Here is a 23509-nt window from a genome sequence, read left to right as displayed (position 1 = left end):
ATCCTGTTTTATACCAAAAGGTTGTGGATTCAATTCCCAGTCCTGGGACATACCTAGGTTGTGGGTTCGATCCCAGGTCGAGGCAAGTAGGGGAGGCAACTGATCGATGTTTCTGTCTCACATCATGTTTCTCTCTCCCCCTTTCCTCTCTCTCTAAAAAAACAAATAAATAAAATAAAAATATCTTTATTGTCACATTATACTTTTCTCATCCACATAATGCTTCTTTCTCCTATGGAATTCTGAAAGCTAATTTTGCTCATTCCTGCAGTCTGACTTTTTCATTTTCAAGGATTTAACAGTATTAGGCAACAACGAACAAAAAATAGCAATTCACATAACCAATCCTAAAGATCTAGTCTAGAGAAGTTAAAAATCCCTCACCTGCCAAATATACTAAAATCCTGTGGTTTTATTTTTCCTTAACACTTTGCATTGCTCTGATTCTCTTTCGATAGAAAGAGAATTCCAATAAGTTAGTAAGTAAATAAGTAAATAAATAAAAAAATAAATAGGAGAGGAACACACATGCATAAACTGATTGTCAGTATCTTGTGAATTAATATTTATCTTAATTGCCACTGTTTCCAAGAAATGATACAGTTCAAAATGTAACTACTATTTATAATAATAAAAGCGTAATATGCTAATTAGACCGGATGTCCTTTGATAAAGCCAGGGCTGCCAGGGAAGCCTGGGTCCTGGGTGCCAGAGGGAAGCCAGTGCCAGCAACTTGGAGAAGGAAGGCCTACTCTTGCATGAATTTCATGCATCAGGCCTCTAGTATATGAGAATAATTCCCCAGGCCATATATGAAAATCAATTTTACTTAGTAACAATGCTATATAAATGTAGCAACAGATATTCTAATAAATTTTGATAAACATGGATAAATTCCTATATTCAAACCAAAATCATTAAGACATAAAATATACTTTTAGTTATAAAACACAGGGGAATCAATAGGAAAAAAACATATACAAGTGTTTAATATTTTTAAAAGCAATCAATCACAAATAACCTGGCCATATCACAGATACGCTATACCATATTTGGAATAATATATGTGTTCTATCAGGCTGTTAGCTTGGCTCTTTTTTGTTATCTACATGTAGATAATTACATATGGCAAACACAGATTTAAATATATATATAAAACAGGATAATCACTGAACAAGTATAAAGGGGAGACTGCAATGAGCTGTTAAATTCCCAGTAAACACTGAAATTAGGATGGTTAGCAGTATACTTCATCTCCCCCTGGTGCTTTGGGATAAAATAACTTTCTTTTTAAAAAATTCTACTAGATTAAGAAAAATATGCATGAGAGACAACCAAAGCAATTTTCTAACATGTTTCTATTTTTTGCCATGAATAACTACAAAACAGAAAAAGGATTTTTAAAGCCTTTTTTATGAAGTCACAACCAACAAAACCAAACAAAGCAAAAAAGTGATGAAAAGGGAATATAACTAAAATGTAAGAGTTATCTGTATCAAAGCACCAAAGCATCCTTCTTCTCTGAGGAACATAAAGAACTTTCTTCGCACTTTTGTTTAAATAATATTGCAGCAAATCAGTTTAAGATTTCAACGAGTTAATTCATACCTCCATTGGTATGTGGCTTCTTTTTAAATGAAACTGTATTAACCATGTCCCACTCTGCTTCGTAACTGTTCACATGTTCTGGTCCTCGATGAGCTCTTTCTTTTGGGGCCTGAGTCCATTCTACAACAGAACTGGAATCCTAAAATGATTATAACATATAAAATATTTAGAGACTAGAAGTAGAATTTAACTTCAATCAATAATGTCGTCTCAGCATCTACATAAATTAAATTTATACATTATGGCAGGCATCACTGGTGAGAAAACAGGAACACTATTTCCTGTCATTTCCTCCCTTGCCCAATCTTTACCATCGGGAGTACACCCGCACCTTTCCCATCCTCCTTCCCTTCCCCCCCCAGTCCTGTTACACCTTTGCCTTTCCCTCTCCTAAGCTCCAAGGGCCCTTATTTTGCTTCTGTTGCTTGTTTCCTGAGCCTACACAGCCCAACTAGCTCACTTCTTCTATCTTTATAACTTTCGAAATAAACGTTCTCTTACAATTAGAAAAAAAAGAAAAGGGAAGGGAAGGGAAGGGGAGGAGAAGATAAGCTTACCCAGATGCCTTGCAGTTAGGGTTGCCAATCCTATCTAATAAAGAGAGAATATGCTAATTGACCCTCACACTGCCGCAAAGATGGTGGCAACCACAGCCAATAAGGAGGGAATATGCTAATTGGCTGCCCCACCCTCAAAGATGGCAGCTCCCACAGCCAATAAGGAGGGAATATGCTAATCAAGTGCCACACCCTCAAAGATGGTGGCACCCAATCCCCTCAACCCTACCAGGGCGGCAGGCACACAGCGCCTCCAGAGTCCCCCAGACCCCTCAGGCCCCCAGACACCCAGAGCCGGCCCAAGGGGCAGGCAAGCCTCAGATGGCGGCTGCCCAGCCGCCCAGGGCCAGCCCGAGGCACAGGCAAGCCTTGGATGGCATCTACCCAGCCGACGCCCAAGGCACAGGCAAGCCTTGGATGGCAGCTGCCCAGCCGCTCAGGGCCACCCAAGGCTCAAGTAACCAGGGCCAGCTGAGGCTTGCGCTGCCAGCAGTGGCAGCAGCAGAGGTATGATGGGGCATCACCTTCCCCTGATCACCAGGTTGCCTCCTGCCCCTGAGGACTCCCGGACTGGGAGGGGGGGCAGGCCGGGCTAAGGAACCCCCTCTCCAGTGCATGAATTTTCATGCACCAGGCCTCTAGTGAAATACAAGCAGAAGTCAACTGCAGGGCTTCTGGAACTGATTTTGCTTTCCTAATAAAAGCTTCAACCCTTTTCCCTTCTCCTGCTTCCAATGAAGCTGTGTTGCCTAAAAATATGGCAGCCACCTCATAACTATAAGAGACAAAACAAGATTACTACAAATAGCTCCAAATCTTCAGACTTCTGGTTGAGGAAAATAGCCAATGGTGCCTACTTACTTAAGCCACCATCAGTTGCATATTCTCTTTAACTTAAAATTAGCTAAACATTACAAATAACATATCTACATGTACAGTTCTAATAGAACTTGCTATTTAAAAAGAGACTAAAACCAAAAGTCTAAAATGTAATGTTAATAAGTATGTCAAATCAAAAAGTGAACGAATGAGACACGTGATGCTGGGCTGATGTTGTGGCATTCACTGTGACATTCGCTGCTCCAACTAGCGGTGGGGTATCTGAAGCTGGCTCGTAACCCAAATTTTAGCTCGCAACTCAAAGCAAAAAATCGGCCAAGAGATGGCTCGTATCTCGAAAAACTCATTAGTCGGGACACTCGTAAGTCAAGGCCCCACTGTATTTCTAAATATTAATGGAAAAATATCCTTGGGATAGCATTAACAACAAAAACGAGAAATAAATAAAATAATAAAAGCAGTGTGTGTGAGGGGGGGAGGGGGGTAATGCAGTCCTTACCACCATCATTACCAACTCTACCATCTCTAGTGGAGAAAGCTAAGAAGCATCTACAGAACCCTCACCTCACACAAAGGCTTGGAATAGGTACATCAAGTACTTTTGGAAATCAGTATAAAGGTCAAGCTAAAAAAAGGACTACTAACAAAAGTCCAGAGGCTAGAGGTTTACTCATTAAAAAAGCTAAGTTTATCTCTAGATTAGGAGAAACCAAGCACAGTCAGCAAAGGGATAATACACTAAAAACAGGAGAATTACCTAAAAGTCCATCTCTACAAAGAGTTGGCAAGGTTCCTAGCTCTCTTCCTCTCAGTTCCCATAACACTGGAATCCAGGCTTACCCTTTCCAGCCAGGAATCTGCAGACTGTTCTCTGAAGAATGAGTAACCCAAGAGAAAGACCTAAATTTCAACACCAAGGATTCTCACATAAGCGGAGTAGCCAGATCATACTGAATCCCAACTATTACCAAACCTACTCACACCTAGAGAGAGTATAGTCACTTTTCTGTGTGTGCTGTTAAATATGAGCACTACAAAGATCACCAAACTTCAGGCAAATGTCTATACAGAAGACAAAGTCCAAATGAAACAAAAAAAAAGTCAATTAGAGGAAGTAGACTATATATAGAAATGAAACCATCTAAAAAAAACTATCCTCAAACACCTTAGAAATAAGGAAGGATATTACATCCACTAAGAACAGGATGCTGGGTTTAAAAACAGGGTGAGGCAAGCCAGTGAGCCAGGATAAGTGGAACAGGGAAACTGAGACAGACAGCGGAATAATCTGGCAGAGCAATTTTTAGCAGATACAGAAGGTCACCTCCCTAGAAATAACATCTAAGCCCCAGTCGTATTTCAGGTCCAGTCCCAGAAAAGTAGCAAAACCAAGTGGGCAACACCAGGATTAGTTGCAATGACTAATGTCCCCTGACCTGACACTGACCAATCAGTGAAGACCATGACCCTGAAGGAGCACATCTAGAAAGCTGATGATTATTCTGCTAAAAACAAGATCCCCCCAAGACCTCCCCTAAGATTCCTGGCAGTAAGAAAAGGATTCAGCTTTCCCTCTGGGGAGCAGCCCCCACCATTTCCTTTCCCCTCTTCCTCCACCACGGGAAGGCATCTCCTAAACTCCAAGGGACACCACAAGATTTACAACCAGAGGAGCAATGAGCAGCGGAAACTCGTCCTAAGCTAACCCCTGAACCTGTTTCCAAGGCCCCCTTTAGCTTACTTCCCAGAGGACTAGGACAGCCCAGCCTAGGCTTTCCTGTTGCTGCTTCTATGCTAATCCCTGGCTTGCTTTACTGTCCCAGCTTTAATAAACATTCCCTCATAGTCATCTGGACTTGTGTTGTGAAATTTTTCCGGCACAAAGTTAAGAACCCACACACTACTGGCTGGTCCTAGGCAAACCCACTCAGGGCCAGGTCCCCTGTCTGGTAACAGTGGGAAGGAAAAAACAGCACAATTTCCTAGAAATTAAAACTATAATAGCATGGCCTGTGTGGCTCAGTAGTTGAGCATCAACCTATGAACCAGGATGTCACAGTTCAATTTCTGTTCAGGGCACATGCCTGGGTTGTGGGCTTGATCCCCAGTAGAGGACGTGCAGGAGGTGCCATTCAATGATTCTCTCTCATCACTGATGTTTCTATCTCTCTTCTCCCTTCCTCTCTGAAATCAATAAAAACATATTTTTTAAAGTATTTTTTAAAAATATAACAAAAATGAAAATGACAATAACTAAAAGATAAAATTGAAGAAATTTGCCAGAATATAGTATACATATATACACAAAGAATTAGAAAATAGGAAAGAAAGTATTAAAAATAATTACAGGACCAGTCCAGAAGGTCTAAAGAATGTTTCCTAAGGAAAGAAAAGGAAAAATGGGGACGGAATAACTCAAAAATATTTCCTAAGAAATAAAAGACACAAGTTTCCATATTAAATAAGCCCAACAAGTACTCAGCACAAAGAATAAAAACGACTACAAAGGCTCATTACCAGGACATCCTAAAAAAGATTCTGAAGAGGAAAAATACATACAAAAGATAGGGGATTAGAATGCATTCAACCAAACATCAATAAAGAAAACTAGACAAACCTGGGATAACTTTCAAAAACACGTGGGAAAATTTCTATGCCAGCCAAGCTATCCAATCCAGAATAAGAATAAAAAAAAAGTTTTTGTTGTTCCCATGCACCTTTTTTTCCCCTAAGGAAGCACTGGAACTTGGGAATAAACCCAAAACAAGGCAGTAAACCAAAATAGGTAGATAACAGCATAGGATTTCTTTAAAAGGGGGGAGGGAATAAAATATGGGAAAGAGGCTAAAAGAATCCCCAGGATAACTGCTGCAAAGAAAACCCAGAGGGCAACCAGTATAAAATGAAGCATGTGAGACTCTGGAAGAAATGTCTTTATGAAGATGAAATTAGAAGATCATGTATATGATTAAATACTTTGAGAAGAAATGTGGACAGCTGGGCGAGAGTTTCAAGGTGAAGGTGAAATAGAGGTAAAACAGAGGTAAATCTCTACCTACCATGATACAAATGTTAAAGACAAATTATCATATAAACCCAATGATTCTACACTTAGGTTTCCAAGAGAAAATATATGCTCACACAAAAACTTGTACATGGTTTTCGGAGAACCAAGATGGCGGCATAGGTTAACGCCGGAGTTTGCTGCTTTGAACAACTACTTCAAAAGTGAAACCAAAAAACGGAAGGGACATCACCCAGAACCACCGGGGCGCTGGCTGAGTGGAAGTCCTACAACTAGGAGGAAAGAGAAACGCATACGGACACTCAGAGGAGGCGCAGTGCTGAAGTCAAATTTTGAGGTGCGGAGTGCGCGGAGCGGGCTGGCGGCGGAGGGCGCGGTTGTTGTTTTCAATCGGGAGGGAGTCGCAGACTCTGAGCTCCAGATCCGGGCGAGTCTTTAGGGACCCAGACTCAGGCGGAAGAAGCGGGACTGTCTGGCTTCGGTCAGAGCGAGTGCAGCTTTCTCTCCGAGCTTTGCAGCGGGTGCTGGGACTCAGAGAGGCAGAGCCCCTGGGGACAGGACTGAGAGCCGCCATAACTGCTCTCTCCGGCCCACCCTGTTGATCCTGTTCGACCCGCCCTGCCCAAGCCCTGCACAGAGGCATTTGCCAGATAGCCTCAGGCAAAGGCTAGATTAGCACCTCCCTAGAGGACAGAAGTTCTCTCACCACTGACACAGCTGAATCTCATAGCCACTTGGCCTGGAGGTCAAACCCTCCCTGGAATTAGCTACAGCAATCAAGATTTATCTATAAGACTGCGAACAAAGACCACTAGGGGGTGCACCAAGGAAGCATAACAAAATGCGGAGACAAAGAAACAGGACAAAATTGTCAATGGAAGAAATAGAGTTCAGAACCACACTTTTAAGGTCTCTCAAGAACTGTTTAGAAGCTGCCGATAAACTTAATGAGCTCTACACGAAAACTAATAAGACCCTCGATCTTATATTGGGGAACCAACTAGAAATTAAGCACACACGGACTGAAATAACGAATATTATACAGACGCCCGACAGCAGACCAGAGGAGCGCAAGAATCAAGTCAATGATTTGAAATGTGAGGAAGCAAAAAACACCCAACGGGAAAAGCAAAATGAAAAAAGAATCCAAAAATGCGAGGATAGTGTAAGGAGCCTCTGGGACAGCTTCAAGCGTACCAACATCAGAATTATAGGGGTGCCAGAAGATGAGAGAGAGCAAGATATTGAAAACCTATTTGAAGAAATAATGACAGAAAACTTCCCCCACCTGGTGAAAGAAATGGACTTACAGGTCCAAGAAGCGCGGAGAACCCCAAACAAAAGGAATCCAAAGAGGACCACACCAAGACACATCATAATTAAAATGCCAAGAGCAAAAGATAAAGAGAGAATCTTAAAAACAGCAAGAGAAAGAAACTCAGTTACCTACAAGGGAATACCCATACGACTGTCAGCTGATTTCTCAACAGAAACTTTGCAGGCCAGAAGGGAGTGGCAAGAAATATTCAAAGTGATGAATGCCAAGAACCTACAACCAAGATTACTTTATCCAGCAAAGCTATCATTCAGAATTGAAGGTCAGATAAAGAGCTTCACAGATAAGGAAAAGCTAAAGGAGTTCATCACCACCAAACCAGGATTATATGAAATGCTGAAAGGTATCCTTTAAGAAGAGGAAGAGGAAGAAAAAGGTAAAGATACAAATTATGAACAACAAATATGCATCTATCAACAAGTGAATCTAAGAATCAAGTGAATAAATAATCTGATGAACAGAATAAACTGTTGATTATAATAGAATCAGGGACATAGAAAGGGAATGGACTGACTATTCTTGGGGGGGAAAGGGGTGTGGGAGATGTGGGAAGAGACTGGACAAAAATCGTGCACCTATGGATGAGGACAGTGGGTGGGGAGTGAGGGCGGAGGGTAGGGCGGGAACTGGGAGGAGGGGAGTTATGGGGGGGAAAAAAAAGGAACAAATGTAATAATATGAACAATAAAGATTTAATTAAAAAAAATAAAAAAAAAAAAAAAAAAAAAACTTGTACATGAATGTTCATAGCAGCATTATTTATATTAGTCTAAAAGTTTAAAAAAAAATGTCCATCAAATAATGAAAAAACAAAATGTGGTATATCCATAAATGCAGTATTATTCAGGGGGGAAAAGAAAATTATCAATAAATACTATATTATGCATAAACCTTGAAACATTATGCTAAGCGAAAGAAGCCAGTCACAAAAGACCGCACATTATATGGAAATGTCCACAACAGACAAATTGAGAGACAAAGTAGATTGGTGGTTGCCAGGGACTGGAAGAAGAGGGGATTAAGGAGTGACCAAGAAAAGGTTGTTTCTTTTTAGGGAGTGATGAAATGTTCTAAAATTAAATATTGGCAATGGTTGCACAAAACTGTAAATTTACTAAAACCACTGAATTTTACACTTTGAAAGAGTGAGTTTTATGGTATATGAATTATATCTCAATAAAGCTGTTATGTTTTTTTAAATGGCCTAACTTTCCTGAGCCATTTATTTTTTTCTTAAATACCTTTCCAGCATAGAGAATACTCGAAGAATCTAAAGCATCATCCAATGGTCTCCAATCCACAATAACTTCAGCATCCTAGAGAAGAAAATTATGAACTACATTTACTATTCAGCAATATCTTACATTCTTAGTCATTATTACATTCTTACATTATTTTTAATTCTATGAACCCAAAATAAAATTTTAACCTCTTAAATATTAGCACTTTAAATATGCAATATCATACATAAACTACTATCGGACAACCAATATAATGTAGATTTTAAAACTCTACTCACATTTTATTATAAGAAATGTATTACTGCAACTTCTACATAATGTTTTTAAGTATTCCATGCCATTTTACTGACCTTCTAAAGTATTTTATTTCTAATATCACTTAATGTTAAATTTACAACTATTGTTTGATTACATAACTTTATCTTACACATGGAATCCAAACTTGCTGATAATGCCCCAAAGATTAGCCACTACCATGAACGATTAATTATTAAATAAAATCATTTATTGGAAACATACCTTCTCCAAAACACGTAATATTCCTGAAATCAAGCTGTCTTGGTCATTGCTCTTTCCACTAGATGAGTGAATATAGACACCTTCCTGTTCATATATAACCTAGAATAGCAAAAGTAAGATTAATCACACTATTTTTATTCAATACTATTTCAACATCAGTTTAAAAAAATTAAAGAGATGTTTTCCTATAATGTCTAAACCAAGTTTCTGGTTATTTCATACATAAATGTATTATCAGGAACAGACGGTGATGAGAGAACCAAGATGGAGGTGTAGGTAAACACCAGTACTTGTTGCTTTCTACAACCACATCAAAATTACAACAAGCCCTAACCGGTTTGGCTCAGTGGATAGAGCGTCGGCCGAGCGTCGGCCTGCGGACTCAAGGGTCCCAGGTTCGATTCCGGTCGGGGGCATGTCCTTGGTTGCGGGCACATCCCCTGTGGGGAGTGTGCAGGGGGCAGCTGATCAGTGTTTCTCTCTCATCCATGTTTCTGACTCTCTGTCCCTCTCCCTTCCTCTCTGTAAAAAAATCAATAAAATATACTTTTTTAAAAAAATTACAACAAAATACAGAACCCACCATCATTCAGAACTGACTGAAAGCTGGCTGAAAGGAAGTTCTACCACCACAGAAATAAAGAAGAAAGCACACTGAGACTAGTAGGAAGGGCAGAGGCATAAGATGGGCTGGTCCGACACCCACATGTGACATTTTTTTAATCAGGAGGGATATCTCCAATACCTCCCCTGAGAAGCAGGGGGTCGCAGCCCCACACGAGACTCCCAGCCCAGGGTTCCAGAGCTTGGAAAAGAAGTCCCTGTAACTTCACGCTGTAAAAACCAGCAAGGATTGTGGCTGAGTGACATGGAAGCTGCTGAAGTCCCAGGTGTTCCACGAACTTAAAAGGTCCTGCTTCCTCTGGGCTCCAGCACCAGGCAGCAGGTATAGGGGAACCCAGGGACATACAGGGAGGAACTGGACTGTCTGGTATTGGGGCAGAAACTCATGGGCAGCTTTCTCCCAGACAGGGATGCTGGCTGGGGTCATTGTTCCTGTGCTGGAACCTCCCCCATCGCAGAGCTGACTGGCAGCCATATGTGAGTTTCTATAAGCATGGCCTATATTGTTTGTTCCACCCTGGTGATTCCCTGAGAACCCACCCCTGGCTTTTTCATATGAACGGCCTGTCCTGGCCCAGGCTTCAGATTTCCTAAAATCTCTCAAACAAGCAGCAACTGACATCACACCTATCAATAAAAGGCCCAAGACCCTACACTAGCACCAGTCTGCATTGCTTCTACAGGGTGGCCTCACCTGGGCACTTCCTAGCCCAATACAAGTAGCAGTCATCTGTATATCTCACTGTAGTTCATGCCAGGTGGCCCCAGGCAGTGGCTGACTTTGCACCTCCCCAGGGGCCCCAGAGCCAGTGCACCCAGTGGAGAGCTTCAGACCATAGCATATTACACCTCTACACATCCACAGCAACACACTCAAGGGGCAGACTCAGTGAGCACCACTGAAGCAAGTCCTGCTGCATAGGGGTGTCACCTACATAGCAACTCTTCCATTGTAGATACAGCTGGTCCTCATAGCCAACTGGCCTGGAAGTCAATTCCTCCCAGTGATGCCAGCAGCAATCACGGTTAAAGTACAAGACTGTGCACACATGCCACAAAGGGGCACACCTAGAGTACCCAGATCAGGTGACTGGGGAGGTTGAGCCACTGGGCCCTGCAGGACACCTACTACACAAGACTACTCTACCAATTCTAGGAGACATAACAGCTCTACCTAGAAACAAACTCAGGGAAGCAGCCAAAATGCAGAGAAAAAGAAACATGTCACAAGAAATGGAAGCAAGCAAGCTACTGGATACAGAGTTCAAAACAATGGTTATAAGGTTCAAGGATCTTAATGAGAGCTTCAAGGGACTTAATGAGGCTTTCAAGGATCTTAGTGAGAATGTCAAAGACATGAAAAAGGAACAATCAGAAATTAAGCATACACTAACATAAAGAATAATTTATAGCACCTTAGCCCAGTGGTCAGCAAACTCATTAGTCAACAGAGCCAAATATCAACAGTACAACGATTGAAATTTCTTTTGAAAGCCAAATTTTTAAAACTTAAACTATATAGGTAGGTACATTGTTATTAATTTAATTAGGGTACTCCTAAAGCTTAGGAAGAGCCACACTCAAGGGGCCAAAGAGCTGCATGTGGCTTGCGAGCCGCAGTTTGCCAACCACTGCCCTAGCCAGTTTGGCTCACTGGATGGAGTGTTGGCCTGCGGACTCCAGGGTCCCAGGTCCGATTCCAGTCACGGGAATGTACCTTGGTTGCGGGTACATACCCAGTAGGGAGTGTGCAGAAGGCAGGTGATCAGTGTTTCTCTCTCATCGATGTTTCTAACTCTCTATCCCTCTCCCTTCCTCTCTGTAAAAAATCAATAAAATATACTTTAAAAAAAGAATAATTTACAGGGATTCAACAGTAGAGCAGAGGATTCCAAGAATCAAATAAACAATTTGGAATATGAGTAAGCAAAAGTCACCCAATCAGAAGAGCAAAAAGGAAAAAAAAAATACCAAAAATATGAAGATAGTGAAAGGAGCCTCTGGGACAACTTCAAGCATACCAACATTCGCATTATGGGGGAACCAGAAGAAGAGAGAGAGCGAAATATTGAAAACCTATTTGAAGAAATAATGACAAAAAATTCCCCCTACCTAGTGAAAGAAAGCACAGAGTCCAGGAAGCACAGTCTGGAAGAAGAGGAACCCAAAGAGGTCCACACCAAGAAACATCATAATTAAAATGTAAGGGCTGAAGACAGAGAGAGAATCTTAAAAAGCAGCAAGAGAAGCCCTAGCCGGCTTGGCTCAGTGGATAGAGCGTCGGCCTGCAAACTGAAGGGTCAAAGGATTGATTCCAGTGAGGGGCATATGCCTGGTTGCAGGCTCGATCCCCAATAGGGGGCATATGCAGGAGGCAGCCAATCAATGATTCTCTCTCATCATTGATGTTTCTACAGTGGGGCCTTGACTTACCAGTTTAATTCGTTCCGAGACCGAGCTCATTAAGGAGCTCGTTAACTCAAATTACCCTATCAACTCAATGCAAAAAATTGGCCGAGAGACAGCTGGTATCTCAAAAAACTCGTTAGTCGGGACACTCGTAAGTCAAGGCCCCACTATATCTCTCTCTCCCTCTCCCTTCCTTTCTGAAACCAATAAAAAAAAATATATTAAAAAAGAAAAGAAAAAGAAATTTTTTTTAAAAAGCAGCAAGAGAAAAGCAGTTAGTCACCTACAAGGGATCACCCATATGACTGTCAGCTGATTTATCAACAGAAACTTTGCAGGCCAGAAGGGAATGGCAAGAAATATTCAAAGTGATGAATAGCAAGGACCTACAACCAAAATTACTACTGTACCCAGTAAAGCTATCATTCAGAATTGAAGGTCAGATAAAGAGCTACACAGACAATAAGAAGCTAAAGGAGCTCATCACCACCAAACTAGCATTATATGAAATGTTGAAGGGTATTCTTTAATAAGAGAAAGAAAAAGAAGAGGAGGATTAAAAAATATGAGATCAATCAATGAACTGGTGTGTATATATGCATAACCCGTGGACACAGACAATGGGGTGGTGAGAGCCTGGGGGTAGGAGGGAAGATGGGAGCCGGCCAGAAGAGGTTAATGGGAAGCAAAGAAGGACTTGTGTAATATTTTCAATAATAAAGATTAAAAGACAAAATTAAAATAATAAAATGGCAATAAATGCAGATCAATAATTGAATCTAAAAATCAAAATAAATAAGAAAGCCAATAAATAAACTAAACTGAATACAATAGAATTAGAGGCATGGAAACATGGAACAGACTGATGAATCTCAGAAGGAAGGTGTGAGGGGGTGTGTGGGAGGAGATTAACCAAAGATCTTATACTCATACTAGAGGCCCAGCGCACGAATTTGTGCACAGGTGGGGTCCAGCCGGCCAGCCCTGATTGGGGCTGATTGGGGCAGGGTCGGCCAGTGGGAGGAGCCGCAGGAGGTTGGCAGACCAGCCCCACCCCCGATCGGATGGGGGGGGCCGATCAAGGCCACAGTGCGCGTCAAATCAAGCAGTTGTTCCAGTCGTTCCGGCATTCTGGTCTCTTGGCTTTTATATATATAGATATGCATTATCTAAGGACATAGACAATAGGGTGATGAAGACCTGGGGTGCGGCGGGTCAGGAACTGGGTGAAGGGAGACCATGGGGAGGGGGGACATCTGTAATACTCTCAACAATGAAGATTTTGTTTTTGAAGACTATGATAAAAGAAAAAAAAAATAGCACTTAGACTTAAAAGTACTTCAAAGAAAGATAAGGTGGAATTGGTTTTGCTCTACATGAAAAGTTTTGAATTTCAAGATTATCACAATCTTCTCCATAAACAAAGATAGCAGGATAACTGCTGTGTTAACAATATGCAAATTTCACTTAGGTATGTTTTTAACAAATGTTAAGCAAACTGAAAGTGGACCTGAAAATATTCAAGAATAAGACTAGATAAAATATTATACTAAATGGACAAATACTAAAACCATTTCCCCTAAGAACAGGAACAAGAAATGAATGCCCATTTTCACCATTCCTGTTTGACATAGTATTGGAAGTGCTAGCCACAGTGATCAGACAAGAAGAAATAAAAGGCATCCAAATTGGACAAGAAGTAAAATTCATTATTGGAAAATGACATATTGTACATAGAAAACCCTAAAGACTCCATCAAAAAACTATTAGATTTAATAAATGAATTTGGCAACATAGCAGGATACAAAATTAACACCCAGAAATCTATGGCATTTTTATACACCAATAATGAACCCACAGAAAGAGAAACTAAAAAAAAAATCCCATTTACCACTGCACCAAAAAAATTCAGGTACCTAAGAATAAACTTAACTAAGGAGGTAAAATACCTATACACAGAAAACTACATGACGTTGAAAAAAGAGATAGAAGACATAAACATATGGAAAATATACCGTGTTCATGGACTGGCAGAATCAACATCATGAAAATGTCCATATCACCCAAAGCAACCTATAGATTCTATGCAATCCCCATTAAAATACCTACAGCATATTTCACAGACATAGAACACACTCTCCAAAAATTTATATGGTATAAAAAAAGACCCACCCTACATGATTTGGCTCAGTGGATAAAGCATCGGCCTGCAGACTGAAGGGTCCCAGGTTCGATTCCGGTCAAGGGCACATGCCCAGGTTGCAGGCTTGATCCCCAGTAGGAGGCACGCAGAAGGCAGCCGATCAATGATTCTCTCTCATCGTGATGTTTCTATCTCTCCCTCTACCTTCCTCTCTGAAATTAACTTTTTTAAAAAAATGTTTAAAAGACCCTCAATAGCTACAGCAATCCTGAGAAAGAAGAACAAAGTTGGAGGAATCACAATAGCATATATCAAGCTATATTACAAAGCCACGGTTCTCAAAATTGCCTGGTACTGCCACAAGAACAGACATACAGACCAATGGAACAGAACAAAGAACCCAGAAATCAACTCAAGCCATTATACTCAATTAATATTTGACAAAGGAGGCAAGAGCATACAATGTAGTCAAGATAGTCTCTTCAATAAATGGTTTTGGGAAAATTGGACAGATACATGCAAAAAAATGAAACTAGATCCCAACTTACACCATACACAAAAACAAACTCTAAATGGATAAAAGACTTAAATGTATGACGGGAAACCATAAAAATCTTAGAAGAATGCATAAGCAGCGATATATCAAACCTATGTTGCAGCAATATCTTTACTGATACAGCTCCTAGGACAAAGGAAACTAAGGAGAAAATAAACAAATGGGACCACATAAAAATAAAAACTTCTGCACAGCAAAAGAAACCATCAATAAAACAACAAGAGTCCACTGCATGGGAGAACATATTTGCTAATGTTACATCCAATAAGGGTTTAATCTCCAAAATTTATAGGGAACTCATCCAACACAGGGAAGCAGCCAAAATGCGGAGACAAAGAAACAGGTCACAAATGGCAGAAATGGAGGAAAGCAAACGACTGGATATAGAGTTCAAGGCCACGTTTATAAGGTTTTTCAAGAATTTTATGGAAACCACCGATAAATTTAATGAATCCCTCAATAAGTATAGTGAGACCATGGAGGACATGAAAAAGGACCAACTAGAAATTAAGCATACACTGCCTGAATAAAGAATAATTTACAGAGACCCAACAGCAGACAAGAGGATCCCAAGAATCAAGTCAAAGATTTGAAATACAAAGAAACAAAAAAGACCCAACCGAAAAAGAAAAAAGAAAAGAGATTCCAAAAATATGAAGATAGTGTAAGGAACCTCTGGGACAACGTCAAGCGTACCAACATCAGAATTATAGGGGTACCAGGAGAGAGAGGGCAAGATATTGAAAACCTTTTTGAAGAAATAATGACAGAAAACTTCCCCTACCTGGTGAAAGAAATGGACTTACAAGTCCAGGAAGCGTAGAGAACCCCAAACAAAAGGAATCCAAAGAGAACTACACCAAGACACATCATAATTAAAATGCCAAGAGCAAAAGACAAAGAGAGAATCTTAAAGGCAGCAAGAGAAAAACAGTCAGTTACCTACAAGGGAGTACTCATACGACTGTCAGCTGATTTCTCAACAGAAACTATGCAGGCCAGAAGGGAGTGGCAAGAAATATTCAAACTGATGAATAGCAAGAACCTACAACCAAGATTACTTTACCCAGCAAAGCTATCATTCAGAATTGAAGGTCAGATAAAGAGCTTCACAGATACGGAAAAGCTAAAGGAGTTCATCACCACCAAACCAGTATTATATGAAATGCTGAAAGGTATCCTTTAAGAAGAGGAAGAAGAACAAGGTAAAGATACAAATTATGAACAACAAATACACATCTATCAACAAATGAATCTAAAAATCAAGTGAATAAATAATCTGATGAACAGAATAAACTGGTGAATATAATAGAATCAGGGGTATAGAAAGGGAGTGGACTGACTATTCTCAGGGGGAAAAGGCATGTGGGGGGTGCAGGAAGAGCCTGGACAAAAATCGTACACCTATGAATGAGGACAGTGGGGGGGAGGGGGGGTAAGGGCAGAGGGTGGGGTGGGAACCAGGTGTAAGGGAGCTATGAGGGGAAAAAGAGGAACAGCTATAATAATCTGAACAATAAAAATTTAATTTAAAAAAAAAAAAACAGGACAAGCACCACCAGAGCCCATCACCAATTGGTTGATGAATATAAATTGGCATGTATTCTTCTGTTTTTAGCTAACATTTTATGAAAGATTCAGGCACCAGGAACTTCTTAAAGGAGTTAGAGCTTAACCTTTACAATAATCCTAGACAACAGGTGCTATAACTACATCCTACTACATCATGAGGATGAGGAGCCCATTTGTGTAAATGAGAAAACTGACAGAGAGGTTAAATAACTTGCCTAAGGGAGATGACAAATAGTAATGGATGGTTACGGAGTAATGTGGAAATTGAAACCCAGACAGTGTGACACCAGAAAACTGATCTCAGTCACTAAACTATAAAGCACCCACATTATTTTACTGCCTCTCCTGAGTTATGGAAGTCACTTCTGATATGGACTTATGTCAGAAAAGAACTTCTGGTAGTCAATACCACACAGAGTTCTGAGCTCAAAATCTGAAGATGACCTTCAATAAAATAGTCATTAAGCAACAGACTAGCATTAAGCAGAAGGCAAAAATTGTGAAGTATGCTGGGAGACAATTCTATTGTTCATACAGAGATAGAAAAAAATTTTTGATGTTGTTGTTAATCCTCACTCAAGGATATTTTTTCCATTGATTTTTAGAGAGTGGAAGGGAGAGGTAGAGACAGGGAAAAATCGATGTGAGAAACACATGGATTGGTTGCCTCTGGTATGCACCAATGGGGAGGGATGGAGCCTGCAACCCAGGTACATGCCCTTGACCACAACTGAACCCAAGACCCTTCAGTCCTCAGGCCAATGCTCTAACCACAGAAAAAAACCAGCTAGGGTCAGAGATGAAAAATTTTAATGCATACAGATTTACTCATACACATGCACAAAGATATGCATAAGATTATTCACAATAGTATTGTTTATTATTTGTAATATCGAAGAAGGGAGGCATGAAAAGAGATGTTAAGGGAAGGTATGATTCTGAATGTCCAGAATGAGGGAAATTACCAACTATACCCTGGGATATTTATTCTATGGGGAATGCTATTCAGAAGTTAAGAAAGAATGAAGACGATTAAATGGATAAGTATACATACATAGAAAAAATGTCAATTATATATAGTATAATAACATTTACATTTTTAAACGTTTTTGTATACCTCTGTAAAATACATAACGTGTTTTCAAGTTACGGGAAAACACACTTTAAGGTGTTAACAGAGGTTACTTCTGGATGAGAGAATGGGATAGGGAAAGGTTGAACATGTAACTGTGACTTTTTATGTTAATGCCTCTAATTTATTTTAACATTTCAAAGTTAAAAATTAGATACTGCTTTAGTAATTAAAAATAATTTTAATCAAAAAAGTGAAAAAAGGAAATTCCAAAAGCATAAATTGTAACCTTTCCAGATTTACGTTTATGAATTCATAAGACAGGATAGTTATATCTGGAGCCACAAAATGGATGTAAGAAAAAGTTATGAAAAAGTAATCCCTTAAAATCTCAAACCTTTTTCAGAGACATTTCCAAAAATTACACTTCAGCATATTTTCACCTAAGTCTAATACACTCAGGTATTACAATAAGCAAAATAGTTCTCATAGAAAAAGGGGCACTCTCTTGCCAAGAAAAGTTTGGTATCATTAACAACAGAATCTAAGGTTCTGCAATACTATTAACACTGTACATCTACAGAATGGAATACTACGCTGCTGAAAAAAGAACTCTTACTATTCGCAACAGCATGGATAAACACGGAGAGCATTATGCTAAGCGAAATAAGCCAGTCGGAGAAAGATAAATATCACATGATCTTACTCATTTGTGGAATATAATAAATAATATAAACTGATGAACATAAATAGATCCACATATAGAGAAGCACGAACAGACCGTCAAACTTCAGAGAGAAGACAGGGGAGGGGGGTGGGGTGAGAGATCAACCAAAGGACTTATATGCATGCATACTAGTATAAGCATAACCAATGGACACAGACACTAGTGGGGTGAGGACATGTGTGTGTGGGGAGGTGGGAGAGGGGTGGTTGGCCGGGGAGAGGTCAATGGGGGAAAAAGGAGACATATGTAATACTTTAAACAATAATTTTTTTAAAAAAATACCATTAATACCAAAGAGATTCTGGAAGCTTAATGAAGTGAACCCTAAAGAATAAAATGCAACACTTCATCTAACTGAGGCACATTATGCAACTTTCTTTTCCATATATGTTAGTCAAGTGCTGCCTACTCTATTTTTCATTTAAGAAAAAGCTGAATTTCCTAAGTAATCCAGCTTGGAAAATATCTAAAAAGTATTAAAGTACCGGGAACCTTATGAAAAAGTCTCCCTGTGTTGAAGAAACAGAGCTGGGAACTGGGGGAAGACAAGACAGAATTCACAGGACAATATCAGAAAAGAGAGAAGTGCTCAGAGAGAGAACTGAGGAGGGTCTGTAGAGATCACTGAGTGTTCAGCAAGTGCATGTGTGTCAGTAAACAACCTAAGCAAAAAGGAAAAGCCACCTGAAATTATTAGAAGAATAATCTACAGGCTCATACAGAGCTGTTTCCACCAGAGTGGGAAACCTCATAATTCACAGGGCACTAGGAGAGCACTCAGAATAGTCTTTCCTCAGCACTATGGCAAATTAGTTCCACATTAAATACTATGATGATACCATCTAGTATGTTTAAAAGCAAGACCCAAAAGCACCGAATTGTTTCCAGATAACTTAAGTGCCTCCCAGGATAAAACTCAAGAATATTTTATAGGAATACAAAGATATCTAGCACCCACATTAAATTCACAGTATCTGACATCTGGTGTAAAAAAAAAAAAAAAAAAAAAAAATTTACTAAGTATGCTAACAGAGAAACATGACCCTCAATGAGATAAGGAAGAAAATCAACCAATAAAATAAGATTCAAAAGACACAAATAATAGGATTAATACAGATATTAAAACATTATAACTGAATCTCACATATTCAAGACACTAGAGAAAAGTTAGAGCTCATCAAAAATATTACAAAGACCCAACTAATCTTCTAGAGATGAAAAATACAATGTCTCAAATGAAAATACACTTGAGTGGAATAATGGTAGATTAGACATTGCAGAAGAATACTGAATTTGAACTTACAGCAATTAAACTATACAAAACATAAAGAAGGGGAAAAACTGAGAAAAGGTGAACAGACCATCAATCAGCTGCAGGAAAACTTCAAGTGATCTAGTACACAGATAACTGAAGTACCTCAAGGAGATTATGGAGGGGAGAATCAAAAAATTCCTTTAAAAAAAAAGACAACTGCAGAAATGTTTCAAAATTTGATGAAGACTATAAATCCACAAATTTAAACAGCAAGAATCAGGGTGGGGGGTAGGGGTGCACTAGAAGGGATCGATGGGGGAAAAGGGAGACATATGTAATACTTTTAACAATAAGGATTTAATTTTTTAAGAAAAGAACCACACAAAAAACTATATAAAGGCACATCCTAATCAAACTGTTCAAAATCAGTAATACAAAGAAAACCTTCAAATCTGTCTGAGGAAAAACCATTAAGTATAATGACTTGGCAGATTTCTTTTTAGAAACAATGGAGATTAAAAGACAATGGCACAACATCATTTTTTAAACCACTTTATTCAGGTATGATAGGCATAAGAAGCTATACATATTTAATGTATACAACTTGACTAAGTATGGAGATAAGTATATACCTATGAACCATCACCATCAAGCCATAAACATATCCAAAACCTTCTAAAGTTCCCTCCACTTCCTTGGAGCAACTTCTTTAAAGTAACTGAAAGAATACTACTGTTAACCTACAATTCTATACCCAGAGAAAATACCTTTCAAAAAAAAAAAAGGTAAAATAAAGATTTTTTTTTAGACATAGAAAAGCTAAAACAATTCATCAACATCAGACCGACACTATAAAAACGTCAAATCTTTCCGTCAGAGTAAATTAAACTAGAACGAAATCTGGATCTACATATAGAAATGAAAGCCACCCAAAATGGTAACTGTGTATAAATATATTTCTTGTTAACCGAATCTCTTTGTTTAAAAAGCATAGATTAAATATATGTTTGTTTGGTAGGATTTGTAACACATACAGAAGTAAAACGACAAAAAGCATGAAAGCCAAGAGAAAAGAAATGGAATAGATTGTTCTAGATTCTTATACTTCATGTGAAGTAGTATAACACATGAAGATAAATGTGGTAAGTTAAAGATGTATACTCTCAAGTCCTAAAGCAATCATTAAAGTAAGTTATAACTAATAAACCAATATACAAAATAAACATGGAGTATTGAAAAAGAAAAGCTAGAATGGCTATGTTAATACTAGAGGCTCAGTACACAAAATTTGTGCATGGGGAGGGGGAGTTGTCCCTCAGCCCAGGCTGCACCATCTCCAATCTGGGATCCCTCTCACAATTCAGGACTGCTAGCTCCCAACCGCTCACCTGCCTGCCTGCCTGCCTGACTGCCCCTAACCACTGCTGCCTGCCAGCCTAATCACCCCCTAACAGCTCCCCTGCCAGCCTGATTGATGCCTAACCGCTCACCTGCTGGCCCGATTGCCCCTAACTGCCCTCCCCTGCAGGCCTTGTCCACCCTAACTACCCTCCCCTGCAGGCCGGTCACTCCCAACTGCCTTCCTCTGCCAGCCCAGTCACCCCTTATTGCCCTCCCCTGCTGGCCTGATCACCCACAACTGCCCTCCCCTCCTGGCCATCTTGTGTCCACATGTAAATACCTGATATGTAGGATGTATTTTCATTGTTACAAATTGAACATAATTAAAGCATAGTGATTAATCACAAAAACAATATGTAATTATATATGTGTTTTCCAATGGTCGTAGGTGACCCCTGTGAAAGGGTCGTTCGACCCCCAAAGGGGTCGCAACCCACAGGCTGAGAACCGCTGCTTTATAGCCAGGTGGAAATATTTTACACTTTAACCAAATGTTTGTGAAATGTTTTCAAGTGCCTCTCTCATTTGATTCTCACAGAAGTCCTGGAATAGGTAGATAGGAGACTCGGTAGAATCCTATTTTCTTTTCACTAGGCAGAAAACGGAGATTCAGAAAGTTTAGAAACTTGACCTGACTGAAAAGAAGAAATGGTGGACCTTAAAAATGACTTCAGGTTTTCTCACTGCGCAGAATATAGTCAAACACTGCTGCAGTTAAACATTTTACCCTTTGTTCTCCCTGCGTGATCTACAATAATAATCTGTTTCGTGTTGATATTTACTGCTGTGTTGCTGACAATTACCTGAAAGAGAAGTTGGGGTGCTTCACTGGGCTGGAAAAAGTTTAGCTAAATCAGAAAGTAGGTCTAATTAAGTGAGTTTATTCTATATATATAAAAGGCTAAGTTGACTCGTGCATGCGCAATACATATAAAGCTCTTGCTGGCGCCAATCGCACACGTCAATCTGTCATTGTCGATTATGAATTTGGTTGACACTTCTATTATAGAGAAATGGTGAATAGTGATATTAAAATATTTCTTCTAATTAATTTCCTTTCAATGTGCATGAATGTGTGCACTGGGCCACTAGTATCTAATAAAGGGCTTGTATCCAAAACATAAAAAGAACTCTCAAAAATCATTAACAAGCAAATAAACAACAGTTTAAAATAAAATGGGCAATAGATCAGATACTCTACCCAAGATATAGGAACGGCATATAGAAATCACATGAAAAGATGCTAAACATCATTAGTTATTAGGGAAATGCAAATTGAAACCCTATACGTCTTACCTGACATTCCCCACCCAATATATACAAACTTCCAGCCTGGGCCCACTCTGAACTCACCTCTTCCCTCAAAGCCTTGTGCCTTTTCGGTGTGCACTGTGTTCAGTGTACCTAGAACACCCTTTTACAATTTGTTTCTGCAAATAACTTTTACTAAATCCTGCAAAAGAGCACAAGCAATAGCCTCTCCAAACTCTTCCAACAACCCCCATTCCACTTAATCTGATTTAGAAGTTTCTTCATTCATACACTCAAATTTACTGAGATCCAACTAATTGCTAGGAAATAAAAGGTGTTGGTGGAAAACACACACACACTGAAAAAAGTGTCTGACTAAACTGGTAATGTCATATAAACCAGTAACTCTATGGTCATAGCAGAATGTCAATTTCAGTTATTTCTTTGATATTTCGCGTATACTTACAATATGCCCGGCATAAAGTAAGCTTCGAAAGTATAAATAAGATTCAGTCATTGCCTTCATAGCACTTACAATCTAATTAGAGATTAGGACAAGAAAACTAGTTATCACAGCATATAAGAGAAGTATAAATAAGCTAATAAATAAATGACAAATAACCTAGACTTACGAGGCTCAGGCAGGATGAGAAATAAGGAAGACTTAACCAGAGTGACATAAGCTGAGACCTGAAGAATGGCAACTTTAACTAGAATAAGACATATAGTCTATACAAAGAGCAGAAATTCAGAGCATGGCTATAACCCAGATCAGATAGTAGAAGCTAGTGTTGAGAGACAAGAGTAGAGATCAGATCATAAAGGGTTTTATAAGCCATTCTCAAGAATTAGGGAGTTTGTAATTTATCCAGAAGATAATCTTTGCCACTAAAGAGTCATTAGACTCTTGGGAATGCCATAGTCCAGCCGTGGGCAAACTACGGCCAGCGGGCCGGATTCGGCCCATTTGAAATAAATAAAACTAAAAAAAAAAGACCGTACCCTTTTATGTAATGATGTTTACTTTGGATTTATATTAGTTCACACAAACACTCCATCCATGTTTTTGTTCCGGCCCTCCGGTCCAGTTTAAGAACGCATTGTGGCCCTCGAGTCAAAAAGTTTGCCCACCCCTGCCATAGTCAGTCAGACTTGCCTTTTTCTAATACTCTGGCTGCAAAACCAAAAATAAACAGCTGCAGTAATCCAGGGTGGGAGAGACTCATGGTGGCTTGAACTAAGGCAGCAGCAGTGGGGATGAGGAAAGGCAGATGACCTAGAAAGTTATTTAAAAAGGTAAAATGTTAGGACTACATGACTGATCAGATGTGGGAGGTGAAGGGGAAAAGAGTCAAGGACAAAACTGAGTAGAT

At 39.5% G+C, this 23509-nt stretch overlaps 1 protein-coding gene across 4 annotated transcripts in view; it reads right to left on the bottom strand.

Annotated features, from left to right (window-relative positions):
* Window positions 1-23509, bottom strand: part of TBC1D15 (TBC1 domain family member 15) — a 71842-nt gene that overhangs the window by 42132 nt on the left and 6201 nt on the right. For all 4 annotated transcript variants that reach the window (XM_059683652.1, XM_059683650.1, XM_059683653.1 and 1 more), the window contains 3 exons: window positions 9127-9225; window positions 8608-8682; window positions 1609-1747 (listed from right to left, as the gene is read on the bottom strand). In XM_059683652.1, coding sequence (XP_059539635.1) covers window positions 1609-1747; window positions 8608-8682; window positions 9127-9225 — 313 coding nt within the window. Of the gene's footprint in view, window positions 1-1608; window positions 1748-8607; window positions 8683-9126; window positions 9226-23509 lie in introns of those variants that run through there.

This window comes from Myotis daubentonii, chromosome 2, assembly GCF_963259705.1.
Source record: "Myotis daubentonii chromosome 2, mMyoDau2.1, whole genome shotgun sequence".
Lineage (NCBI taxonomy): Eukaryota > Metazoa > Chordata > Mammalia > Chiroptera > Vespertilionidae > Myotis > Myotis daubentonii.
The sequence above is the reverse complement of the archived record's forward strand: the minus strand, read 5'-3'. Positions and strand labels throughout refer to the sequence as shown.